The sequence below is a fragment of the Calypte anna genome, chromosome Z (assembly GCF_003957555.1).
Source record: "Calypte anna isolate BGI_N300 chromosome Z, bCalAnn1_v1.p, whole genome shotgun sequence".
Taxonomy (NCBI): Eukaryota; Metazoa; Chordata; class Aves; order Apodiformes; family Trochilidae; genus Calypte; species Calypte anna.
In genome coordinates this window covers 66,803,083-66,827,438 of record NC_044274.1, presented here as the reverse complement: position 1 = coordinate 66,827,438, position 24,356 = coordinate 66,803,083, and the positions used below count along the sequence as shown (strand labels likewise).

Sequence of the window (24,356 nt, the reverse complement as noted above, 5' to 3'; positions counted from 1 at the left end):
TTGTTGATGGTTGGATGCAATGATCTTAGAAGTCTTTTCCAATCATGACAATTCTGTGATTCTGTAACTTAACAGCCTTCACTAGGAACAGTATGTCAAACAGCTGTGAAGATTTCAGCATTTATTTAAAAAATTCTATTTGTCCTTACCTGATTCTGCAAAATTTCAAGATTTTTCATTGTTGTCCCATTAATTGTCATGTATTCAGTTTCACTTGACAACTGTTTAAAATTGCTGGGGAGAGTAATTTTATATGTTATATTTTAAATTCAGGCACAGATGTAGTGATGAAACACTTAAGTTTCTCACATTAAAAAATTCATTTGTTATGCAATTTTTAAAAATTAAGAAATACCTAATTGCTATCCACTAAATGGTTAATGAAGTATCTCTTCTTCAATCCATGATGAAACTGGAAAAGTATGTGCTACTGTTAGACTCCTGCTATGACCACTGTAGGATTAGGCAGGGCTAGGACTAACAAATACTTCAAGAATGGAACAGACTTTTAACACAATTCATCATCAAAACATCAAAATGCATATTCTTACTTTTTACTACCACTACAAGTGTAAACAGACTGTCAGTGCAATTGTTTAGGGAAATTAAAATCGAGCACATTTAAAGTATTTTATTTTTAATATGAAATAACTGTGACCAAAATTACTTGATTTCTTGACTGCCTTAATGAAAAGGTTGAGATGAATGGTTCTGTTGCTTTAGAATCAATGTTAACAAAACAACTATATGAGATGTGTAATCATGTTAGATATGAAAATTATTTCGGTCTCAGACATACACATGCAGTAGTAGGGACCACGAAGTGAAGTGCAAGATCCTTATTAAATGCTTCTGACAAATCAAGTCATGATTGTCTAGGTTAATCATACTGCTGACTGCCCTTTGCACAAAATCTAGGACACTCTGTTTAGTCTTTGACTTAACAGAATGACTTGTTGGGTAGGATTTAGAACAGCTTTCCTGAGTTTCACAGAATTTTTTTCAGTGCTTTCAGTTTTAAACACTTTGAAAAAACACTCAAATGCTCAGATTTTTCTGATATGCGCACACAGCTGCATTATTTCTATATTTAAAGCAAAAACAGCACTAAATCAGAAACATTAATATTCACACTGGTATGTATTTATGTTGTAAACAGGTGTTTGGACCTCCTAGCAATTTTTTTCATAAATAATGGGTCAAATAAGAAAAACTAGAAGTATTTTTCATAAAATTAAAAAAAAAAAACCAATGATTGAACTGAGTACTCTCAAGAAGTTCAATGCTGGAAGTACAGCTGACTCAAAACTCTACCCATAATCATGGCTATTCTGCTTTAGTATGCTATCCCAGCAATCAACAAAGCTGGCCAGTCAGAAAAAAACTTTGGAGGCAAAAGCAGCAGTGCTTTCCAAAGTTCACAATATTATCAACAACAAAACAATATTACCTTTTATCATCTCCGGTCACAACAGATGCTGGTAAAAATTAAGAAGCTATTCTTTTTGCCTGGCTCTCAATCATTATGACCAAGAACAATCCCTTCCTACTCTTCCACAAGCAGCTCTTCTCCATGTAGGGTTTACCTCATCTTCATTTTCCCCATTTGCTGCATTTCAATGTGCCACTGCTCAAGCTGGTGGCCTCTTAAAACTTGCTGCATACAAACCACGCCTGTGCATCTCTTCCCAAAAGCAAATTGTATGGTTTTGGTTGTTCCTATCAACCCTCAATCACCCATAAATGAGTTTCAAGGCTTACTTGTTCTAGTGTTCCCCCGCTTCACCTGGCTTCAGAGCACTTAACACAGAGCATATTCTGTCATGAGCAGACTTGCACTTTGTAAAGACAACTAACTGCCCAGCTGCAGAGTATATTTGCTATTCTTTCACATTCAGATGTACTGAAATTGTTCTTACAGCATTAATTCTGTTTTGTATTATCCAGGTGTCTGTTTCATTTGCATTACTCAACCTATTATTAATCCTGTAATTGAAAGCTTATAGAATATGAATAATAGCCAAGATCAACTGCATTGTACATATGCCCAACCAACAATTCCAGGTGTCACAGCACACAACATGTTTTGCTTCCACCCCCTCATCTTTCTTCACACTGGGATCAGAATTCAGTATGTATGTGAAAAAAAAGAATCACAGGGAATTTAGGGACAAAATGGCATAGGAAGAAGATTGTAAACAAATATTAAGTCAGTGCTGGTTTTGCAGCAAGGGCATCAAAATATTGTGAGGAATCCTAACGTGATGCTATCAGCCATCTCTTTCATCAGTTAGAAGGACCCTTCAGAATCACTTTAACTGAATCACAAAGCAATAATTGCTGCTGTAGGTGACAGTGTGACTTGAGCTTCGAAGGACAGGTTTATAACTGTCTTAAGTACTTAAGCAGCATGCCACACATGATGGAAAGAGCTAGTAATTCCACTACTGAGGAGCAAGGCGAGGAAAGATCATGATATCTGGGCCAAGGAAAATGAAAAGAGGAAAGAAAGAGAAGCTTTGGATGTGTGTTTTCACATGCTTAAGAAACCTTCGGGCAATATTCATGAGAAAGAGGTTCCTACTCATAAAATTACTTCAAAACAGAACCACACTTGAGTATCATAGGGGTAGTACAATTGCTTTATGACAGTAAACTACATCCTCAGACATTGACTCCTACATGTTACCCGTGAAATTGGATCTTCTTAGTCACTCTGCATTCTGAGAAGCTTACAGCTAAGGCACTTTTTATGCTTTATTCATTACTCTCTCCATGGGAGATGTTATATATAATTCTGTACTCAGTAACCCAGCCTAAGTGAATGCATATTACTCGGATCAGTAGTTTTCAACTACTTTAATTTTGCAAATCTGTAAAAAATTTCCAGTGAAGCTGCAAGGCAATGCATTGAAAGCCTACTAAGCAGCATATTTTCTTTGCTCAATTACCTTTTACAGACCTCTGGAGTCCACGTCTTTGAGATTTCTAAGGGTGAATAAACCACAGAACAAACCTATATATTTAGACCAGAGTTGTAGGAATCCCTATTCATCTTTAAGGGGTAAAAACAAATGTTGCTCAGAAGCATTAACTTTCTTTAGATATGGAATACATTTAGCACTGTCTAGGTGGAAAAGCACATCAAGACAAGACTATGTTTTGTATTTAGTTAACCAGTTTTAAATTTGCAAGTGAATATAATCAGAACTTCTGATCTGGATCCCTGATGTCACAGGAATCTAGAAAAGTCTAGCTAAACCAGTAACAAAATAAAACAAACCAACACATGCAAAGCAAAACTGAGAAAGACATAACAAAGAACAGGAAAAAAAAATGAGAGGACCTGGGAAGAATTAAGAGAAACAAAAATAACATCCATAATTTTTTATCATGTATTACTTCTTTTTCTGTCTTTTTCTTTCACTTAACTCACCCCAAGGGGTGGGTCCCAAACCTTGTTCTACCTAGATGCCTGCATTCTCTCAGCTTGCCTATAGCCTCAGTTCCAAATGTCAGGAGTGAAAGAAGTCCCACTTGCTACTCTTCTGTGGCCTCAGATGAGGCAGCAAATTCTTTTCTAAGCACCTCTCCATAGTGTCTGAAAACCAGGCCTGTCCTTTTTCATCCCCTCATGCTCCCAAGGCAGCTTTGACATCTCCCAAAATTATTTCAATACTCCCTTTCTCAAACTTAAAGCAGGTTGTGTTGTTTTGTATACATTTCTGACATCACCAGCCCCCATGAGATACAAAAGTGTTATGAACAGCATTCCCTGAATTTCTATGACATTCCTCTGAAAATTCAAAGATATACACCATTTCATTAACTTACATTTCTACTTCTCTCATAATTTCATCTTGCCAACTTGTTTCCACACCTGTTATAGAGTACATCCAACCATTTCTCCTCTTCTTTAATTTCTTTTTCTTCTCCTCCCTCAATGCTATTTCAACCCTCCCCTCTCCTCTTCCACATCTGCCTGTTTTCTGCCTTCACTGCTGGGAGGTTCTCCAATTCTAAAGCTACTTTCCTCCTTCAGAAAGATACCTGGCTCTTCTATTCCCTGCATTTCTTGAAGTTTATCAGTCATTGTTCAAAATCTAAGAACTAATCTCCATATTCTGTCTCCAATATGCAGGAAAAAATGTAAGTAAAATTAAAATACACCAAGACACATTCCCTATGCTACGAAACTGCTATGCCAATTATGATTTTCAAGCAAAAGAGTATTTAAAAACCTCTCCTCAGTGTGTACCAACTTCTTGTCAAAAGCCAATAAACGTCTCTCAGTATGTAAAGGTATTAGAATACATTGACTAGATAAGCTTCTATCATTCATTGTTTAATCTATTTTTACCTGCTACTAGATCTCTAATGAAGTCTAGCCATATCCCAGGGTTCTGCTGTGGCAGAAATTATTCTTTCTTTTTTAATATTTTGCTTTAAAATATTGATTGAAAAGCTTAAAAATTTATTTATAAGCTCTATCTAAGTATTAATAAAACATGTTTCCTCTTAGTAATGAGTACCCTTCATCACTCACATGATGTTTCATGATTCTTACTATTAAATTGAGCTGGACTTTTGTTCAGCTGGGAGAAGTGTTCATCTGAAGAAGGCTGAGAGTTATAGTAGGTAAAGGGAATTTTTTGTCATTCTTCCAATGAAACAGGTTTTTCAACCAGATCTGTGTCACTTACATTAATAAACTGAAAACTATCTCACAACTACAACTTCATGCTCACTTACTCATCAGTAAATGCTCACTGACCTGAATTCTCCTAGGAATTTTAAGTTGTTTGACAGTGTGATGGAAGTATGTCTCTACTATTTCCTGCAGAATCACAGAAGATCCATAAGCCTGACATCCTTTGTGTACCAGGATTTTCAGGATTTAGGTAGTACTTCACTGCCATTAGGAAAAATACTGAAGTTAAGTTTGCTTCAGTATTTCATTCACTATTTCAATATATGTGACACACTAAAAACAGCAGTTAGAGTGCAGTATCAGGAAGTCAAAGCAGTAAAGTTTTTAGAAATAACTGCAGTAGAATTCAAGTCCCTGAACAGAGGGACAACGTAACCTCAAAGAAAATATTTTATTTTCTCATAGGATGTCACCAAGATACCAAATAGTTCACTGCCATTTCATTCAGATAACCATACATTCACATAGATTCCATTAAAGCAGCCTTCAGTGTGTAAATGTCACGTCTGAGATTTAGTGCTTTTCCTTCCCAGTCTCTAATTATACTTGGTTTTTAGATGCAGCTACTACAAATGTGACTGACTGCTGGTAAATAAGCTTTCATGTAATGGTGATTCTCCTCTGCTACTGAATTACTGCTATATAAAGGATGGACTTTGTATTTCCCCCATCTGAAAGAGCACCCACCTCATGTGTCATTGCACATAAGGCACTGTGACAATAGTTATCTACAAGTGTGAACAACCAACACGATATATTTCTAAGTTTCTAGTTTGAAGCTAGAGTTATTTTTGTTAAATCTTGCCTACTTACAGAACAGAGGAATACTGAGACAATTGAGAGACTATTTTGCACAGGATCCATGGCAGATAAATATGTTTACTGGGGCATAAAATAAGCCTTAAATGATATTTCAAACCAAAGCCACTAAGGATAGAAATCTTTTATCCTTGTGTAAGACAGCATAAAAAGATGCTCAAGTGCCACTATCTTTCATTTGAGCTCACCTGCATAATCCTGTTAGAAATTTTGAGTACTAACGTGAGAATATCTAATAAACCTAAATTTTTTGACTACTTAAGGGAAGACAAAATTATTTCCATGCTTTTGTGTTTTGTAGTGACTTTGCACAAATGGTGACAATGGTTTACCAGCAATTTTTTCCATTAATATACTCCCACTCTTAATTACGACTGAGCCAACTCGGGATTTTTCAGAAAGCAGGATGTGTTGAACACCTTTTTTCTTTACAAATGATAACTAGATTCACGAGCTCAAACAGACCTCCTGAGTACTGTCTAAACATTACAACACATTACCATGTATACCTGCTATAGAACGAGAAAACTCCTTACATGGCTCTGTCAAAATAAAACATCATAATCAAAGATGAATCACAGCTTTTTTTTCTTTTTTTTTTTTTTTTGAGAGCTGTCAAAAGTTCCCCAGATTTTGTTCAGAAAATAAAACTAAGGTTGATCTATGATTGCTTATATTGATTGGCAAATTTTAAAATTCTCCCTCTACTTTTTGCACCTTGTTTGCTTCAATAACACTTGGCAGCAGTACATGGTCATTTACACTAGTGATAGAAATGCCTAGACATAGCTCATAAATATTTTCATGAAACATTACCAAAAAAAAAACAAACAAACCCAAATCACTTGATTCTTTCAGTTCTGATTAGCAGCTTAAATGGAAGGTATAATTTTTACAAAGATTACATTTATCACTCGAGCAGGTGTATTCATTGCATTAAGGGAAGCTTGTCTTCTAAAAGTTACAAGGTAAGGTACATGGTACATGTCTTGAGTTGCAACTTTATATATAGCAACTTACCTTGGGTTGTAAAGCATCCTTTCCAAACTAAATTCTTTGAGGTATGCAATTACTGCTGCCAGAGAGCAAATAACAGGCTTATCCAAGCCCAGTATTACAGACAGTTTCTGAGGACCTAAAAAACAAACATGTGATTTTCATGTTAATGTTTACTACTTACGTAGTAAACGATTATTTTTCAATTTAATTAAATAGAAATCTTCAATAGGTGTAGTGCTCTATGATATATATGTCAATCAAGACAAAATGGCATTCCAAAGTCACATTTACGGTTCCAAAGGATGAAGAACATTACAATAATATAAGCACATTATGAAACATAAAACATTCAACTCCACAGGTTTTTCATCATAAAAATGACTAACTGTTGGCACAGGAAATTTCTAAATATACAAACGAAGATCTGAGTTCTGAAATCTTCATCTCTGCAGGCAACATCTTTGTAAGTTAAAAGGAATGAACAGGCCTTGGCACGTGTGTGGATGACTTATCTGCCTTGGCCAGTCTACAGAACATGGTTCCATCTTTGTGAGACAGCTATTCGTGTTTGGTAATGTTCCTAACAGTGCTCTACTACAGTTCCTGTTCCAGCTGCAATAATAGGAAAATTCACTACATGCTACCACACCATAAAATGCTGCTTTTAAAAACTATTTACTTAAGTTATTTCAGAGATGGTTTTAAAGCTGCTAAAACTTGACAACATATACAAAAGAAACATTGAAGACACATTTCAGATGTTAAATATTTTCCCTCAGTTGCTGTATATGTGTGAATTTAAATCTATCTAAGCATACGTGTTCAGGCTACGAAAAAAAAAAAGGGATGCTAAGCCCTGCATTCACATCTATTTAAATCATCTTCACTTTCAAGGTTCACCTATTACAAGCTCAAAAAATATCCCAATGAGCAGAAAAAAAGCAGAGGTGGTAGATGGCCTTCATGGATGAACAAGTTGCTCCTGATTAACTCAAACATTAAAAAGGAGGACTATGAGAGGTGGATGAAGGGATAGGTGACATAGGAAGAATACAGAGATATTGTTCAAGCTGCAGGGATGGGGTTAGGAAAGCCAAAGCCCACCTGAAGTTGAGACTAGCATGTTACATTAAGTACAATAAGAGCTTCTAGAGATACATCAGAAGCAAAATTAAGACATGGGAAAACGTGGGCCAGATCTGGTGACAAAGACCATGGAAGAGGCTGAGGAACTCAAGTTTCTTCTTTGTCCTGGTCTTTACTGGTAAGATGTGCCTTGAGGAATGGCAGGCCTTTCAGAGCAAGGGAAAAATGTGGAGAAATGAGGATTTCTCTTTAACAAAGGAAGATCAAGTTAGGGAACACTTAAACAAGTTGGAGAAGGACATGTGAATGAGACCTGGTGGGGTACATCCACATGTATCCCTTATTTGTGTAAAAGCAAACAGGATGCATGCTTCAAAGACATCCTAAATGACAGACCCATAATACCAGGCATTTCTTTTGCATAAACATCTGAAAGACATACCTGTAGTATCAGGCACTTCTTTTGCATAAAAATCAGTAATCAGCTGGAAAGCATGGCTGTACTCAAAATGGAGGTTGTCCATTCTTTCTATCCTAATTCTGTCTTCCCGTAACCTGCAAAGAAAAAATAATTGATTTTCAATATTTATGCTCCCTTTATGAACACATAAGTAGGTTACAAAGACATACTTTCTTTCATTTTTCCTTTGTTAAGATCTGAATGGATAAAGAAGGAAGAAACGGGTTACCTTGGTGGGTGAGAGCATTTCTTAGTTACGTGAGTTTTGAAAAATCTTTATTCTCTTCACTATAAAAGCACAAACAAATAAAAATGAAGCAGCACAGCAAGGAAGCCCAAAAAAGACTTCATTACGCTGTCTAGTATACCTGCAAGATAGATGTTTTCATCAATCATAACAAGTATTTGCCTTATCTGTTCTAAAGATTTAGGATGATTAAACAATGAAGCCATTCTGCTATATCTCCTATATCTATTACCATATGTAATCACCCTTTACCTTTAGAGGCTTTGTTCTATGCCATCGACCTGTTGCCACATTAACCTACTACATCTTTTCCTACATGCAGGAGAAATAAAGTATTCTTGTCCTTTACTCATAACTATTTAAAGATTTTTCTTTTCCCTGTGCTAAGACTCAATTTCTCCCAATCTTTTTGCAGTCCAGGTTGTCAAGGATGTTATTAGCAGCACCAGCAAATGTAGCAAACTTATACTGTTCCATCATTGAGCCAAATGAGATCTTTTCCATTAATCCTTCCTGACTGTCAGCAAGTAACAGAATTACAGCAGTACAGAGTTTTGGCCAGTTTTCCAACTCATGAGAAATTGATCTAACCTGTTTCCTGTGACCCCTGCTTTCCACAGCCTGCTTATGTAAGAGAGTGGCAAAAACTTTTATTCATCAATGTACACAGGATCAAAATTGCCCAGTATCTGGGCAAACAGTACACCTAAGATGTTTCGAAATCTGACTCTTATAGAAGAGTATGTGTGTGGTGTTTTCAAGATACAGTTTTTTCTACGCTGGTTACTGCTCACCAAAATTAAAACTGGATGCTGCATTAACAATTTAATTTTTATAGCTGTTAACACAGTATTAAACAGATGTGCTGGTTAAGAAACAATACAAAAACCACACACACTACCCTTGAAATCTTTGAGCATAATTATACAGCTACAGAATAAGCACTGAGGAAGAGCCCAGTAGAAAGCTGCCAGTAAAAGACATGTGGTTCAAGAGTATCCAGTCTCATAATGCCACAGGCATGAATTAAACAAATATTTGTAGCAGACTGGAATTATGCCAGTGGGAGGGGCTGTGTAGGTAGCACACAAAAGAAATTAATCAATACCCTTTTTGCAGGGCTTTTCCATTTCACAGGAAAAAAAACACAAACAGTTTCTGCATTGCACTGTCCATACCCCCATCTGAAAGGATCAATATATGTCAGAGGCTTAACTCTTAAAATTGAGAGTTCTTTTCCTATAATAGTTGCAAAATGAACTGAGCCTTCAGATGTCTGACATTTCTTCACATCTTAGAATGCTCCCTTGCTTACTTTGAGTGACTTAGTTTCAGCTGACTGATGCAGTTTTCAGCCTTCAGACCCTCTGGGGTGCTCCTCAGCTCCAACCCTGCTCAGGCCAAGTAAACATTTTTAAACCAAATTCATTTCTCCAGAAGACAATTAGTCTGTATTCCTCAACTTCTGTAAGCAATCAGCTATTTTCTTCCTCATGTTTTTAACTTGTTCCAAGCTTCAGTAACAACCCACCTAACACATCCATCTACTTGGCTAAATTAGCATGCTTACCCACTTCAACCTCTTGCAAGAATACCACTTCAGCATTGAAACTTTTCAAAAAGTGCTGTGTATCTGAAGTTAGCTGAGCACAAGCCTTTGACTCAGTTTTGCAAGACAGACAGACCATGTCTTTTCTGTAGACCATGTGAGAGTAGGAACTTAGAGAAAAGTTTTTAAACCAGGATTTTATTTTTCATTTCCACTTCTTACGTTTTCTTAACACCTTCAGAGTAGCAAGGCTTAGAAAGGTCTGCAGAACTCAGTTTTAGAACCAAAGTCAAAGAGGAGGGGGTAATTTTGGGGGTAATTCATTGGATGATTTATGCCACACAACATTTATGGTTGTTCTTGAAGTAAGGGTTAAAAATTAATTATTTTCTCTAATATTTTTGTGACTTTCTTTCATTTCATTACAGATTTATCTTTAGCCCAGCTGTCTTGCAGAAATGACTGAAAGGCCTGTACTCTGGTAATTTCCAGATACACAACACATTCAGCATATGAGTAAAAATATATATAACTTGAGTGACTTCCTATAGTAGTACTTCTGTTCATCAACTCTATTGATAGGAAATAGTTCAAATTAGTGTTAAAGTTCTCAGTTATATCTTGTAGGTATCTTGACATATTTTAATATTTTTATTCTAGATATGACATCAAACAAATATCTGACAGGCTTTTTATCTGAAAGGATGCATTTGATATCCTGGATAAAGTAAAAAAAAAAAAATGGAAAGTTATAGGTATCTAGTCAATGCATGGAAAAATCTGAATTTTGATCAGGATGTATGGGAAAAAAATTGATGCAGAATGTTTTCATATCTGTTTTTTGTTGAGCCAGATGACCACCCATAGGCCATTTTTCTGATTATGGCCAGAATGTTGATGCTTTATGTCTCCAGATACCAATGCCTATTTAAATCAGAAGTCAATCCACCATCAACTTTTGTAAACATCATTCTTGTCAGAACATCTACAATTAACTGCTGTGCAACTCATCCAGTATTTTATTGATATACCTTCCAGTATTTTTGAAAACAAGCAATCCTCATAGTTCTATGACTGTCAATAATGCAACTGAATTTTTCAAAGCTTTTTTATTTTCCTTGTATTAGTTCTTCTACAACCACCCTCAACTGGATATTGAGTAAACAGAGATGTTTCAGAGTTTCAAACTCTCAACAGTTGGTACAAAAGACCCTATAGTGCCCCTTATCAAAATTCCTTGCTCTCTAGAATCACTGGGATTTGATGCAACAGGGGTTATGGAAGTTGCTTGAAGAGGTGATCAACAGCCTCAGCTAAGAATATAAAAGCAGTGTGTCCATAAATGGCTGCATAAAGGATATAAAGGATGGGATGGTAAAACACAAACATTTACACAGACAAAAACACTTTTGCATATATAATATAATTTCTAAGTCCATTCCAACCCATATGATTCTGTTACTACAGGGGGACCAAGCTCTTAGCTGTTGCCCTACTGAGAAAACCATAAAGATTTACTGATTACCAAGTACTGCAGGAAAAATATTTGAGATCACTAAATTTGAGGGGTATGAATATCTTAAGAAAAAGACAAAAAAAATTAATAAGCTAAAATAATGTAAAGCAATGCAAGTAAGACTAATTTCACTAAGAAAGTGACTGAAAATAATTTAAAAAAACCCACAGTATTATATTGTAAGAATGATGTGGCATTAAGAACAAAACTCACTGCTGAACAGTACATAAAGTACATAAAGGCTTCCTGAACAACAAACACATCCAAATTAAGTTTTCTGAAAGATCAGGAAACAAACAGACAAAACAAACAAAAAAAAACCTCCAGAATTTCACCTTCCAACAACTATACTGCCCTGCCTATTCTGCTTTAGGACTTTTCAAACAAAGGGGTGCATTACTTTACAAATCTTTACTGTACATACATACGACACAAATTCATAACAACAAAGAATATGGGAAAGTAAATCACTGGTCATAAAATTTAGCAATAAGATTTTATTTCTGGTGCTAAGTACAGACACATAGTCCAAGCAACTGTTATTTAAATTTACTGGTACGCTTTATTCAACAAGGTATTTTCTCTGCACCTTCTCACAACACAATCTGTCACTGAAAAAAAAAAATGCCTCCACTGCCCAGTAAAGCAAAGTGACCTGAATGCATTAATCCTTTCAGAAATCCAAGTGTCATCTTCCTGTATTGACATGCTTACCAGAAATTACATTTCCTTTATTTGCCATTATTGTGTTTCCTTTGTGATACAATTACTTCTAGCTCTAGGGCTCTAGGTTTGAACCTATCTGTGAGAACTGGAGAACAATCATCCTTTTTTTGATAAATCTTGGCTTGAAGCTCCAGTAGCTTCTCTGACAAAGCCACGATGACATTTCCAAGCAACTGTTCTTTTGGCACTAAGTACTAACATTTTTATAAGTACAGATTTTTTTTCTGCTGCCAAAGCATTTTCCATGTTTACTCTCAACAACCTTCAGGTACCGGAGACAGAGACAATGCTGCTGCAAAGAAAATGGCTGCACAGTCACCTCCTCTAAGCAGAATAGGAGATAAATGGATAGAAACTCTTAACTTGTAAGGTAGTATTGTCTTTCCATTAAACAACCAAAACACATATACTTTACTTGCAAAACACAAAGCAGTTTGCTGCTGTCTGTAATAACCAAACAGTAATTATTAATATGCATGCTATAACTTTTAAAAGTTTGAAGTTTCCAGCAGAATTAGCTGACTTTTTTTTTTTTTTTTTAAGTTAAGAAAGATGATTTCACTGTGGTTCCTGTCACAGTTAAGCGAACTCCAGATGCATGCACTCCTGGAAAACAAAACACTTACCAGCTAACAGGTACCAGAACTTTCTTCAGAAAGACACCACTAACCTGACATGATCCATAGATCTTATAACAACCTTTTGGTATGATATAGAACAACAGGATAAACTGCTGCAACCCATCAGAGCAACTCAGTGTCCCAGCATGAAGAAGAAATATCCTGAAAGGAGGGAGTGTTTTGATCATTGCTACTTAGGATCAAGTCAGCCCTAATTCTGGCTGGGGGGGTGAGGAAGGACAGGTAATTTAAAAAACAGTGCAAGTACTTCTAGAACCCCAGACAATCCAGTTACAAAGATCAAGAATGCACAAGTGGCAGAAATGAATGAATCTCCACCTTCACACTATATATATCATAAATTCAGATGTGGAAGACCCCTCTCCAGGTCTCTTTTTCCCCACCTAGCTAACAGGCCATGAAATAATTAAGCACCACATTGTGCTTCAGGGATCATTTTCAAATTCTGAACTCCTGTGTTCTTTTTCCTTAAATAAGTTTTTCCTCCCTCTATATTGCCCAAGTTTTTGCAGTTCTCTACCTGCCTACATCAGTTCAGCTACTGTCATGGTACCACTCTCTCCACCCCATCCCTGGCTATTGATTCCCACTGCTTCTGCTGTAATGACTGCAGAGCTTTTCTGATCCTGCACCAAGCACTTGGAGCACATATGACAGAAGAAATTCATGGTGGGAGGAAATAAAAAGCTTTCTAGTTGGTTTAATGGCTCAGCAACATTGAAATGAAAAGGCAGTGATGGTGACAGAACTGACCATTGCTTGTAAGGGAAATTGTGGCAAAAGCTTGCCACCAGAAAGCTTTAGGTGCACTGGCTATTATCTCAGGTCTGTATCATAGTCCTTTTCCAGTACCAGAAGCTGTATTTCACTGTTTGCAGTTGGACAGCAACAAGAGTTGTCCCTTGGAAACTTTCACTGCCTGACCTTCTTCTCCTTCCCCCCTTCAGGTTTTCCTGATTTCTTTGCTTAACAAATTGATTTTGAATATCAGCAGTAATCCCAGTAAGCAGAGTGGAGCACCTATCCCACCTCTAAAGCTGCAGAAATCACTGAGAGACCTCTGGAGGTCATGTTGTGCAGCCACAGCTGCAGAAGCTACACCCTGAACTCCCACAGAGAACAGCACAGGACAAGAGCACATCTATTCACCAGTACTGCTGCACACTCAAAAAAACCAGCAGCATGAAAAGCAAAACTGCTCTGTACTGAAACCACGATGAGGTGCTGAGTGCCAGAATTTCACAGTACGTGACACTCACTGGAAACATGTAGACAACTGCTGTTCTCTGGAAAGCACAACAAAACTGATATTTAGGGAGAAGATATTTAACTTAGAGAAGCAATCTTGGGGTCAAAATGAAGAGTCTCATCTATACAACCATTTGGAAAAGAAAGCAGGCATGTAATCCAGGAATTATATCATCATTTTAATTTGCTTTTGATGTGTTTTCCCTGGAAGCCAGATATAGCGCATCTTGAAATATTTATTTATACAAAGATTATGCCCTATTGTAGAACAGTGTTGAATCTGCTCATATAAAGAAATATTTTAGATTCCATATTTGACCATAAAACTTAGAGCAACCACTTACCAGAATTTTAAATTATGCTTTAGTACAGCAATAACTGACTCTCAAAATTCCTCTAAATTACTATGCCATTTTACCAAAAGGGACCTGTAAATGAACACCTACACCACCAGACAACAGGATGGCAGACAGAAAAATTGAGCTCTGTATTACATATCATTTAGCTACCTATATTAAAACCTTTTCTTGTATCATTAAAAAAACAACCTTTCAAGTCCTTTGCTAATGCCAACAATGAATCAAATAACAAGAAGAGAGTGACTGCAGCCAAAAAATCCTGGACAGGCAGAGTGATGGAAAAGATGACAGAACAACCGTGAAATAATTTAAAATTAAGTCCTGAAACTCAAATATAAATGTGTGTGGTGCATTTTGGACTGCCACCTTGCTCTAAACAGTAGTCTTTCTACTACCCACCTCACAAGTCCACACCTCCTTCATTGTGCTATGCATCTTTCAGAAGTGAACATACTGCTCTTTTGTTTCACAAGGTCACCACATGCTGTAAGACCGTGACTGTGTTGATTTGACAGGAACTGAAACTTTCCCATTTTGAACAGCAACAACTTTCAATCACAAAGCACTTTTGTTTCTCTTCTAACTGTTTTGGAAAGGCTTCCCACTTACCAGACCTTGCAGTGAAGTCAGAACCATTGTGCTCATGTCAAGTTACTGCCTCCTGTCATTAAAACACCATTCTAGGATCAAGCTGATGGAGCAAAATTATTATTGGAGTACATCTTACTCAAAAGACATAGCTTCCCTAGCAGAAGAAGCAATAGCCTAAATTCCGTTTGAACAAAGTGAAGCTCAGTGCTTAACAATATTTTCCATACCTTTTAATTATCTCCCTTTCCCTTATGCTGTGCAATTTTAATTTTATATATTTTAATTTATATATTAATTTTATATATTTTAATTTTATATGTGTGTAATATTGCTGACCCTCAGGACATGCAAAATTGTCTGGATCCTCCCCATACAAATGTCAAACATTTAGTCCTTTGTCCACCAAAGGAGAGCATTTCCTAGGGGAGGCTGTTAAAGCAAAAATTACAACCAGGTAGCTACACTACAGCATACTTGTGAAAAGAATTTTGAGTTCAGGTAAGTGATTTCGTCACAGGATTAAAGACAACTCTAAATCAAAAATGAATGCAGCAGAATTTATCAGCCACAACAAATCCACAGTTGTTGTGAGTAACGCTGCTGAAGCATAAACTGTGTATTTGCCCTGGTGATGGATGAAAGGATATTCTACTAGAACAGGTAGACAGCATAAACAGGAAGTTGAATAGAAATCATCATCAGCTTCTGAAACATCATCTCCACTGATTAAATAAGAAATAATGGAGATGGTGACAGAAAGAGTCCATCCATGTGTCTGTTATCAATCAATCTGAACTAACCTCCCACACTGCTACCACAACTCTACCTTGCCAAGAACCGTCAAAAACATGAATCCTGTTCTTTAATCAGCATGACAATTGCTGCTGAAATTTACCAGGAGCACTGAGCATCACCACACTAAGAAAGTACACAGCTTCTGCAAGCAGGAAGGCCATGCCATGACTCTCCTCACCCACCCACAAAAAATACTTCAGTTAATGGCTCTGAAGAAGGGATCTGGCTCCTGCTCAGGCTCTTACACACCTTCCTGAAGTTTGACCACTGCTTGATTTTCACTTGTGTTCAAGGGAAGCTCAGAATCTTTTATAATAAGTAAAGACATCTAAACACAAACAGCAGAGCAAAAAGGGAACTCTTATGACAAGACTGTCTACCTCTTTTGTTGAGCTGGACTGCTGTACTAAAGGAAGGGGAAAAAAAAAAAATAGAGGTTCCGCAGGGACAGCCTGAAGGAGGGAGAGGGCCAGGGAGCAGATGGATGTACTTTCCACAGCTGTCATGTGGGAATGGAAGAGGTGAAGGGCCTCCAGGAAGAATCTATCTTTGCCTTGTCTGCACTACAGAAAATAATATTCTGAACACTGTATGGAAACTGATCAGCAGTCAAAATTAGCTACATGTAACTAACTCTGCCCTCTGATCCACAGACTTGTGTTCACAGCTGGAGAAAGCCTGATACTCCAAATAAACTAGTGTTAACTGGAAATTTCCTTTTTTCAGTTTACCAGGAGAGGAGATCACAGTTCAGAGCAGAAACAATGGCCACACATTTCTGCCATGCACTCCACCTCCAAGTCCTCTGCCAAGAAACTCCCTGGAAGTTAGATAGCAACATATAACTTTAAATATTCCCCCCCCCCAAAAAAATAGATGCACTAAACAATCTCGAGAAATAATAAACATGACCTTCTAAGATTACATACCAACTTAAAAAAAACCCCAAACCAAACCAAAGCATAACTCAGCCCATATAGAATCTCATTTTAATTTAAATTTAAAAGGAACGTACACACAATGATATGTTTTCACACTATATTGAAACCTGGTAGTCAGGCAGAAAACCTGCAAGCATTCTAGAATTCTCAGTTTAAAACAGAACATTATTCTAACAAGTTACAACAAAAAGAAGGGGGAAAATTCCAAAATATGTCTTCAGGATTTAGATCATTTTATCAACATATTTTTGCACAAGACTTATTATTCTTAGTATTCTTTATTAACTAACTGCAAAATAAGACTACAATCTGTATCAGACCTGAAACTTTTTGATTTAACATTTCTCCCAGTACTACCTGGAGATTAAAAATAAAAATTAAAAATAAAGGTGGGAAACACCTTCATCCAAGCTGCAGAGGAAAAGAAAACCAACAGTATGGTGTTTATATACTGCAGAAGGCTCCATACTCAGAATCACAGTAAATAGTTCTACACAGAATTCCAGGTTGAAAGGATCTCAAGGACCAACTCCTCCCTCCTTTCTTGGCAAAAGCACAGTCTAGACAAGATGGCCAAGCATCCAGTCCAGACAAATCTTAAACGTGTCCAGTGCCGAGGAATCACAGAATCATCTGGGTTGGAAAGGACCACTGAGATCATTAAATCCAACCCTTAATCCACTGCCACTGTGGCTACTAGATCATGGCACAGAGAGCCACATCAGTCTCTTCTTAAAAACCTCCAGAGTTGGAGAATCCACCTGGGGAGATTACTCCAGTGGCTAATTGATCTCACAGTGAAAAATTTTCTTCTTGTGTTCAACCAGAATCTCCTCAGGAGTAACTTTCACCCATTATGCCTTGTCTTTTCCATGTGACTCCTTGTAAAATGTGAGGATCCATCTTCTTTGTAACTGCCCTTCCAGTAGTGCAACATGCTCACCAGGCCTGCCCTAGGGCTTCTTTTCTCAAGACTGAAGTTCTCCCAGCCTTTCTTCCTATGGCAGGCTTCTCTGTCCTTTGATCATCCTCATGGCCCTTCTCTGGAACCTCTCCATCCTGTCCCCATCTTTTTTGTACAGTGGGGGCCTAAACTGAACATAATACTCCAGGTGTGTCCTGCCAAGTGCTGAGGAGAGTCAAGTAATGACTACACAGCCTACATGACCTCCTCATTGGAGGAACAATATATCTAGGCTATGCTGTACTAATTGTAACTCAACCAGAAGAGGTACAAGAGCACCATGAAGCACACAGCTTCACAGCTCTGGTATCTGTGCTAATAAACTCATGCTCATTTACCTGATATCATTACAATTATACCTTAATTATTCTCATCACTTAGACTTGCTTTTTCAACGCAGGAAGGATATCGAGGGAAATTGGTACGAATTTTGCGAAAAGAAAAAGCAAGGAAACATACCAGGATAAAGTAATGGGAGTATCATGAAGGTAAATCATTCCTGTGGCAGTGAAGGCTAACCTGTACTGTGCTGCAGTAGTGCAGGGATAGCAAGATCAAGAGGAGTGATTATTTCACTCTGCTGGCTATTCATAAGATCCTGTCTGGAGCGATGAGTCCAGCTTGGGCCCCCAGTACAAGACATATCAACAAACTAGAGGGAATCCAGGAGGGTATCTAAGAGAACTCAAGGGCCAAAAGCATATGTCAGATGAGGACAGACTAAGAAGTATGTACTTGCTTGGTTTGGAGAAAGCTAAGCAGGCATCTGCTACAATCTAAGGAGCATTTTAGGAAAGCCTAGATCAGATTCTGATCAGCAGTGCAAAATGAAAGGACAAAACGAGGTAGTCACAAGTTGCAACTTGTTCAAAATTCTGCACAGATCTCAGGAAAAAAAACTTCCTCACAAGACCAATTAAGCACATATGCAGGTGGTAAAGAGACGCTGGAGACATCCCATCCTTGAGGATTTTCCAGACTGGGAAAACTTCATGCAATCTGAGCCAACATTGAAAAAAGCCCTGCTTTGAGCAAGAGGTTAAACAAAATGACCTCCAGAAATCCCATCCAAGACAAAATTTTCCAAGTTTGTGAGAAAGAAAAGTATCTAAGAAACTGTGAAAGTTATTAAATACAATATAAACCAGCTGTAGCTTAATTGCACCAATAAGAGCATGAACATACAGACAGGCTGCATAACCTTACTTACCATACAGCACTGTTCTACCAAGTAATTTCTTTTGTGCTGTAGGAAAAAAACGAGCATGTAAGATTCTGTTCACTGTCTGCAACAATCTAATAATGAGATTAGAGGTGGATCTGATGCTGGGCTAGTTATAGTTTCAGAGGTGCTTTGTGACCACATGATGGTGTCACTTGGTTTGCCTTCAGAGAGTCTTCTTCACACAACTCAAGATCTGTACCATAAGCAGTGTATGCTCTTTGGAAAACTAAGGAATTTTTCATGCACGAATTCTCTTACTATGTCTCCATGTAGAGGACTCCAACAACCCAGAAGCTAGGAGATTAAGAAGTATGTTCTTCCTTTTTCTACAGGCAAACTTCATATGTTACAGGAAGAACAGGACATACTATTTAAGCTGGTTATTTAAGCATATTTTTCAGCTGAGACTGTTTGCACAAAGTCTCTCATCTTTTTTGATTCCTGGCACGCACAACTTGCTGTTCACATTTCATTCTCCTCTCAAGCCACTGACAGCATCAGTTGAACCAACTCCAACTGAAAGGATATGATAGATTATATAACTACTCAGATTACTAGGTTTTTCCCTTTTTTCCCTCCTCTTGGAGATCGCTGTTTGGGATACCTAACACATTCAATTCCCCTCTACATTACTTAAGTATTACTAAGTATTAATTACTAAGTATTACAAGTACTTCGTCACAACTTAGCTGCAAGATCTTGCAGCTGTAATTAGAGCCCGTTAAAAACCTACTAAACACCTTAATCCCAGAAATTAAACTTCTTCTATTTTGAAGAAGCTTCAAGTCAAACTGAGTTTGCCTACTACCTAGCACAGCTGGAAGAATGTAGTGTCCCTGATTTTCGTCCAAAAATTACTTCATTTGAGCTCTTCAGCTACGACTAAAATAAAGAGACTAACTCCAGACTCACAAATATATCCAGTGAAACACTTATTTCAAATCTAACACAATAGGCTAAGTACTGCTCTATCCCCACTCCTTTTATGTTTGCTGTTACTGGAGTTATTCTTCATTCCTGTCATGCTGTGACAGCATCCTGGTTTCTGACACATCCCACCTCTCCCCAGTGTCACCAACACTTGTCCTGCACTATGGAACAAAACTTTCTAACTTGATCTTTCACTCACCCAATGAAAAAAGGATGGCACTCAAGATGGGACAGAGGGAGCTAAATATAACAACAAATCCAGATATGAAGTGAAGAAGAAGACCCCAAGGAATTAATTTGAATGAAAGCAAAAAAAAAAAAAAAAAAAAAAAAAAAAAAAAAAAAAGAACAGGAACCCTATCACATTCATTCTCCACTCCAAAAAAAGAGGCTTCAGGGTGTCGGTCATGAATGCAAATGGAATTTTAATTTTTAAATTAAAAATTCTAATAAAAATTGTAAATCAAACGGAAGTTTGGCTCATACATTAAAAAATCCCTGCAAATGGTAGCCAAATGTTCAAAGATGTCTTCACACCCTGATAGTTCTGTGTTAACCCCTAGGGAGTCCAAACTCTGCTTCTGGGAAAGACAAAGCTAGCTACTGAGGTTGGTCATGACTTTTTTTGCCCTGGCCCAATGGAAAGTGTAATATCAACACAAAAGCAGGCTGGTTACATCCCTGATGTTAACTGGATATATCTGAAAGACCAATGGAGATTCTCCACAATCAAGGGGACCTTTGCTGCTCCCAGTCATGTCACAAAAAGGAAAACTGAAACATGGAATGGTTCAATGAGCCACATCTTGTACATAATAATGAAAAATAAGAGAACAATTTTCAAGCTTGGAATGAACACTGGAACCTAACAGTGCTACTCATGCAGAAAAGACTTGTACATTTTACATTGTTAAAAGAGTTCAATTCAGCAAGGTTGAGCTCATGTTCACTACCTATTTGCTGTGTTCCTATATACTGCTCTCCATATATAAGCCTCATCTGAGAACTGGGCTGCTGTTAACAGCTTTTCTTGCATGTAGTGAATAAAATGCAATCACACAGTCAGCTTGTTGTGCAGTGCTTACCTCTGGGAACAAAATATTCTGGTCTGCTAACCATGTATGTCATGTTTTAGAAGGAGTTTTTCCCCTTTTAAAGGGGAAATTGGTCAATTGGTAATGTAGCTTGCCTCCACATTACCTGCCTACATATATGGGTCACCCAACATTCCTTGAACTAAAAAACTATTATTTAAATCTCACTGCTTGAGCAGAATTTGGCACTGGGGACTTCTCATCTGCCACAGATAAAGAGCTTTACATGTTTTGTAATGTTTTTAATAGGGGATGCTGGACAGAAAACAGGAAACAGCTGGCTAGTCAATTACACTTTTAATTAACATTTCCTTTGATAAGCTGATATAGATTTAAGAATCCATTAAATGTGATTAAATGAACTTGTTAATTTTTCAACAAATTATTTCAGGCTTTTCTGTGAGATTCACAGAGATGCTTAAACAGACTGACATTACTAATATTATAAATACAAATAGCATTAATAATTATGCCCTCTACATACAAAATTTCTCTTCACTGCCATATTTCTGTAATTAAGAGTGGTACACTGTAACCACAAGAGGCTACTTATCTTGACTTCACATCTTATGAGAAGTTAATAAAAGTGAAAAAGCAGGGAAGTTATGTTTCCCATGGCTTAATTCAGAGAGCAGTGGTCAATGGTTCAATTTCTGGATGGAGATCAGCAAGAAGTAGAGTCCCAGAGGGGTCCCCCACTGGGACCAGTAACTGAAGGGGTGATGGAGACAGACATTTTAGCAGGGCCTACTGCAACAGGACAAAGGGTAATGGGTTTAAACTGGCAGATTTAGGCTAGATATTAGTAAGAAATTCTTCACTACAGTGGTGATGAGACACTGGAACTAGTTTCCCAGGGAGGTGGTAGATGCCCCTCATAAGTGAACTTTCAAGGTCAGGTTGGATAAGGTGCTGAGAAACCTGATTTAATTGAGTATGTGCCTGGTCACTTCAGGGGGGTTGGACTAGATGAGCTTTTTAAGGTCCCTTCCCACTCAAACTGTTCTTTGATGTCTTGTAACACACAGCCTTGTTCTTCACACTGTTCCCTTGGTTCTTCATTAAGCCCTAACAAGAGGTCTTCAGTAAAAGGGGAAATGCATAGCCCAAAAGTGGTATAAGACATGCAGTGAGATGAAGTACAAAAAACCTTGTGAAGCTTTCCAGGAAAGCTGTCCTTCCTTCTCAGAACCCTGCACTTCATCAGCATATGTGAAAGGTGAAGAAAGGTAGAAGGGTCTAACTTAAGTCCTCTGTAGAATGAGACTATGTGGGGACTTGATGCTTCTGTCTCCATCTTAAAGTCACTGTCAGCCACAATTTTGTACAGTCATATGTAGAGGAAAAGAACAGTGGCAAGCAGTCTGTTGCAAGCAATGCCTCAAATCATGCTGAGAGAGGGAACAAGGACACCCTAAATACAAAAACTTAAAAAAAAAAAAAAAGACAAAGACTAAAAGAGGTTGAAAAGACTCCAGAGAGCAGGTAGCACAGTGGCTGAGAATAGGCAGAAGGAATGGAGAGGCAGGCAGCTGACTTCCAAGATAGCAAAGGAGATGGGCACAACATAAAATAAGAACAGGAACAGATGCAGGTATATTTGCTAGAAATTGTTTTCAAGTATTTCAATTGTTTCCCTCTGCCTCTGCAGAAAGATTCTTTCACATAAATGGAGAGCAAATACACATGCATGAAAACTTCTACGGTTAAAAAATTCTGCATTACAAAGCTTTGCATTGGGAAACTTAACTACTATGGCAAGGATTTCAATTCAGTCAAGGACTGAGAAAATATCCATATAAATTTAGGAGAGAACTTAAGTACAAATTTCTAACAATTGTTTTTACTACTCCAAATTGCCAGAGGATGAGGCCATGATTAAAGCACATTCTTCACAACTGTAATTTACTTAAAACATCTTACCTACATCATACATCTAAGAGAAAATCTGTTCAAAGAGAGACAAATGTAAGCCAGTCAAGCAGAAAATTAAACTGTTAAAGCTAGTCTGAAGTCCCCATTTTTCAGTTCAGGAGACTGATAGCACATAAAAACTCATTTTGGTTTAATTTTCTTCAAGATTAAGAAAATTAATATATTCTGTTTCAATTAAAAATAAATAAACAGATTTATTCATGGACTTCCTCTTTTCCCTAACTCAAGAGGAGTTGGGAAAACACCATTACAAGGTAATAATTCTTCTCTACCACCTAGTATCACTGCTATCTGCATGTCAAACATGGAGTAAGTTTTGGTCTTTCTCCTTCCCATACTTGTCCCAAATCACTACATTTTTTTTATCAAAATTGCTGAATATCTAACTCCTAACACCAGCAGTGAGGGCATAAAATGTGGGAAGAATTAATGTCTGAGAAATTAACACATCCAAAGTGTCCCTGATGCTACTGTTTCACAGGAAAAGATTTATGTCCCACGTCCGCTTCAAAGAAGAATAAATTATAGGAAAAAAGCTGTTTAAAAAATGCTAGGACTTTTAACAAATACACCAACAATCACAGTCTATTGAAAAATTTAAAAGTTCCATACCAGCTTTAAGAGTTTAAGAGTCCTTCTCTATTTGAATATGTGCAGTCTAGATGCAGTTTAATGCAACATTATCAGGGAACAAGGGGAAACATGCAACTGATGTTCTGGTTGTAAGACCAAGTTGGCATCAGACTTGCTTCATAGTGTCTTAGCTCCTCCAAACAGATTAAACTTCATGCCTGCACTTACCCTAATGAAAGTCTAGCTAGTTTACCTCTGGATGAAAACAGACAAGTTACCCTCACACTTAAAACACAGAACACACACACTGAAAGTTACCATGGACCAGTCAACATGTAGGACACTCTGTAGTAAGGAGTTACAATAGCAAAGTACTGATGTCACTGGATCCTTCAAAAAGGATTTTACTTTCATTCAAAACTCACTCTCAGTCCAAACAAAGCTGCCAGTTGTGTTTGGGGTTTGGCTATTTCTAAGAAGAAAAGTTGCTTACCTTTTGTTCTGGTCACCTCAAAGGATATATAAACAAGTGCCTGGTTTACTATGAAGACCTGAGCACTTCCAAGCAGTTCTACATTCAACACTTTTGTCAGTCATTTATATCCCTATTCTACCTAACAGGGGTGAGACAACTTCCAGTTTTAGGTGTGTGCATGTCTGCATGGCTTCCTTGCTCTCAGTGCACCATGCAGTTGTTATACAACTATATACAACCCTATAGCTATAGAACCCTAAGATTTACACACGCCTTTCACATACAATCACCTGCTCTGTCATTAAAATCTCCAATGCATATAACATCTATATCAGCACATCAGGAAAATAAATGTTAATCAGTAAATATTCACTTCCTTGCACAACTGAAAACTGAAAATCCAATACCCACATGGTATTGCTGTTCTGATGTGATTCACCATAGCAATTTAATTTTTTTTATCATAGCAATC

At 37.4% G+C, this 24,356-nt stretch overlaps 1 protein-coding gene across 1 annotated transcript in view; it reads right to left on the bottom strand.

The window, feature by feature from the left end:
* MSH3 (mutS homolog 3) overlaps positions 1 to 24,356 on the bottom strand; it is a 96,615-nt gene that overhangs the window by 54,416 nt on the left and 17,843 nt on the right. Inside the window, exons 9-11 of the mRNA XM_030467628.1 lie at positions 8,058 to 8,170; positions 6,551 to 6,665; positions 150 to 234 (exon numbers count right to left, since the gene is read on the bottom strand). Of these exons, the coding sequence (XP_030323488.1) occupies positions 150 to 234; positions 6,551 to 6,665; positions 8,058 to 8,170 (313 nt within the window). The remainder of the gene's footprint in view (positions 1 to 149; positions 235 to 6,550; positions 6,666 to 8,057; positions 8,171 to 24,356) is intronic.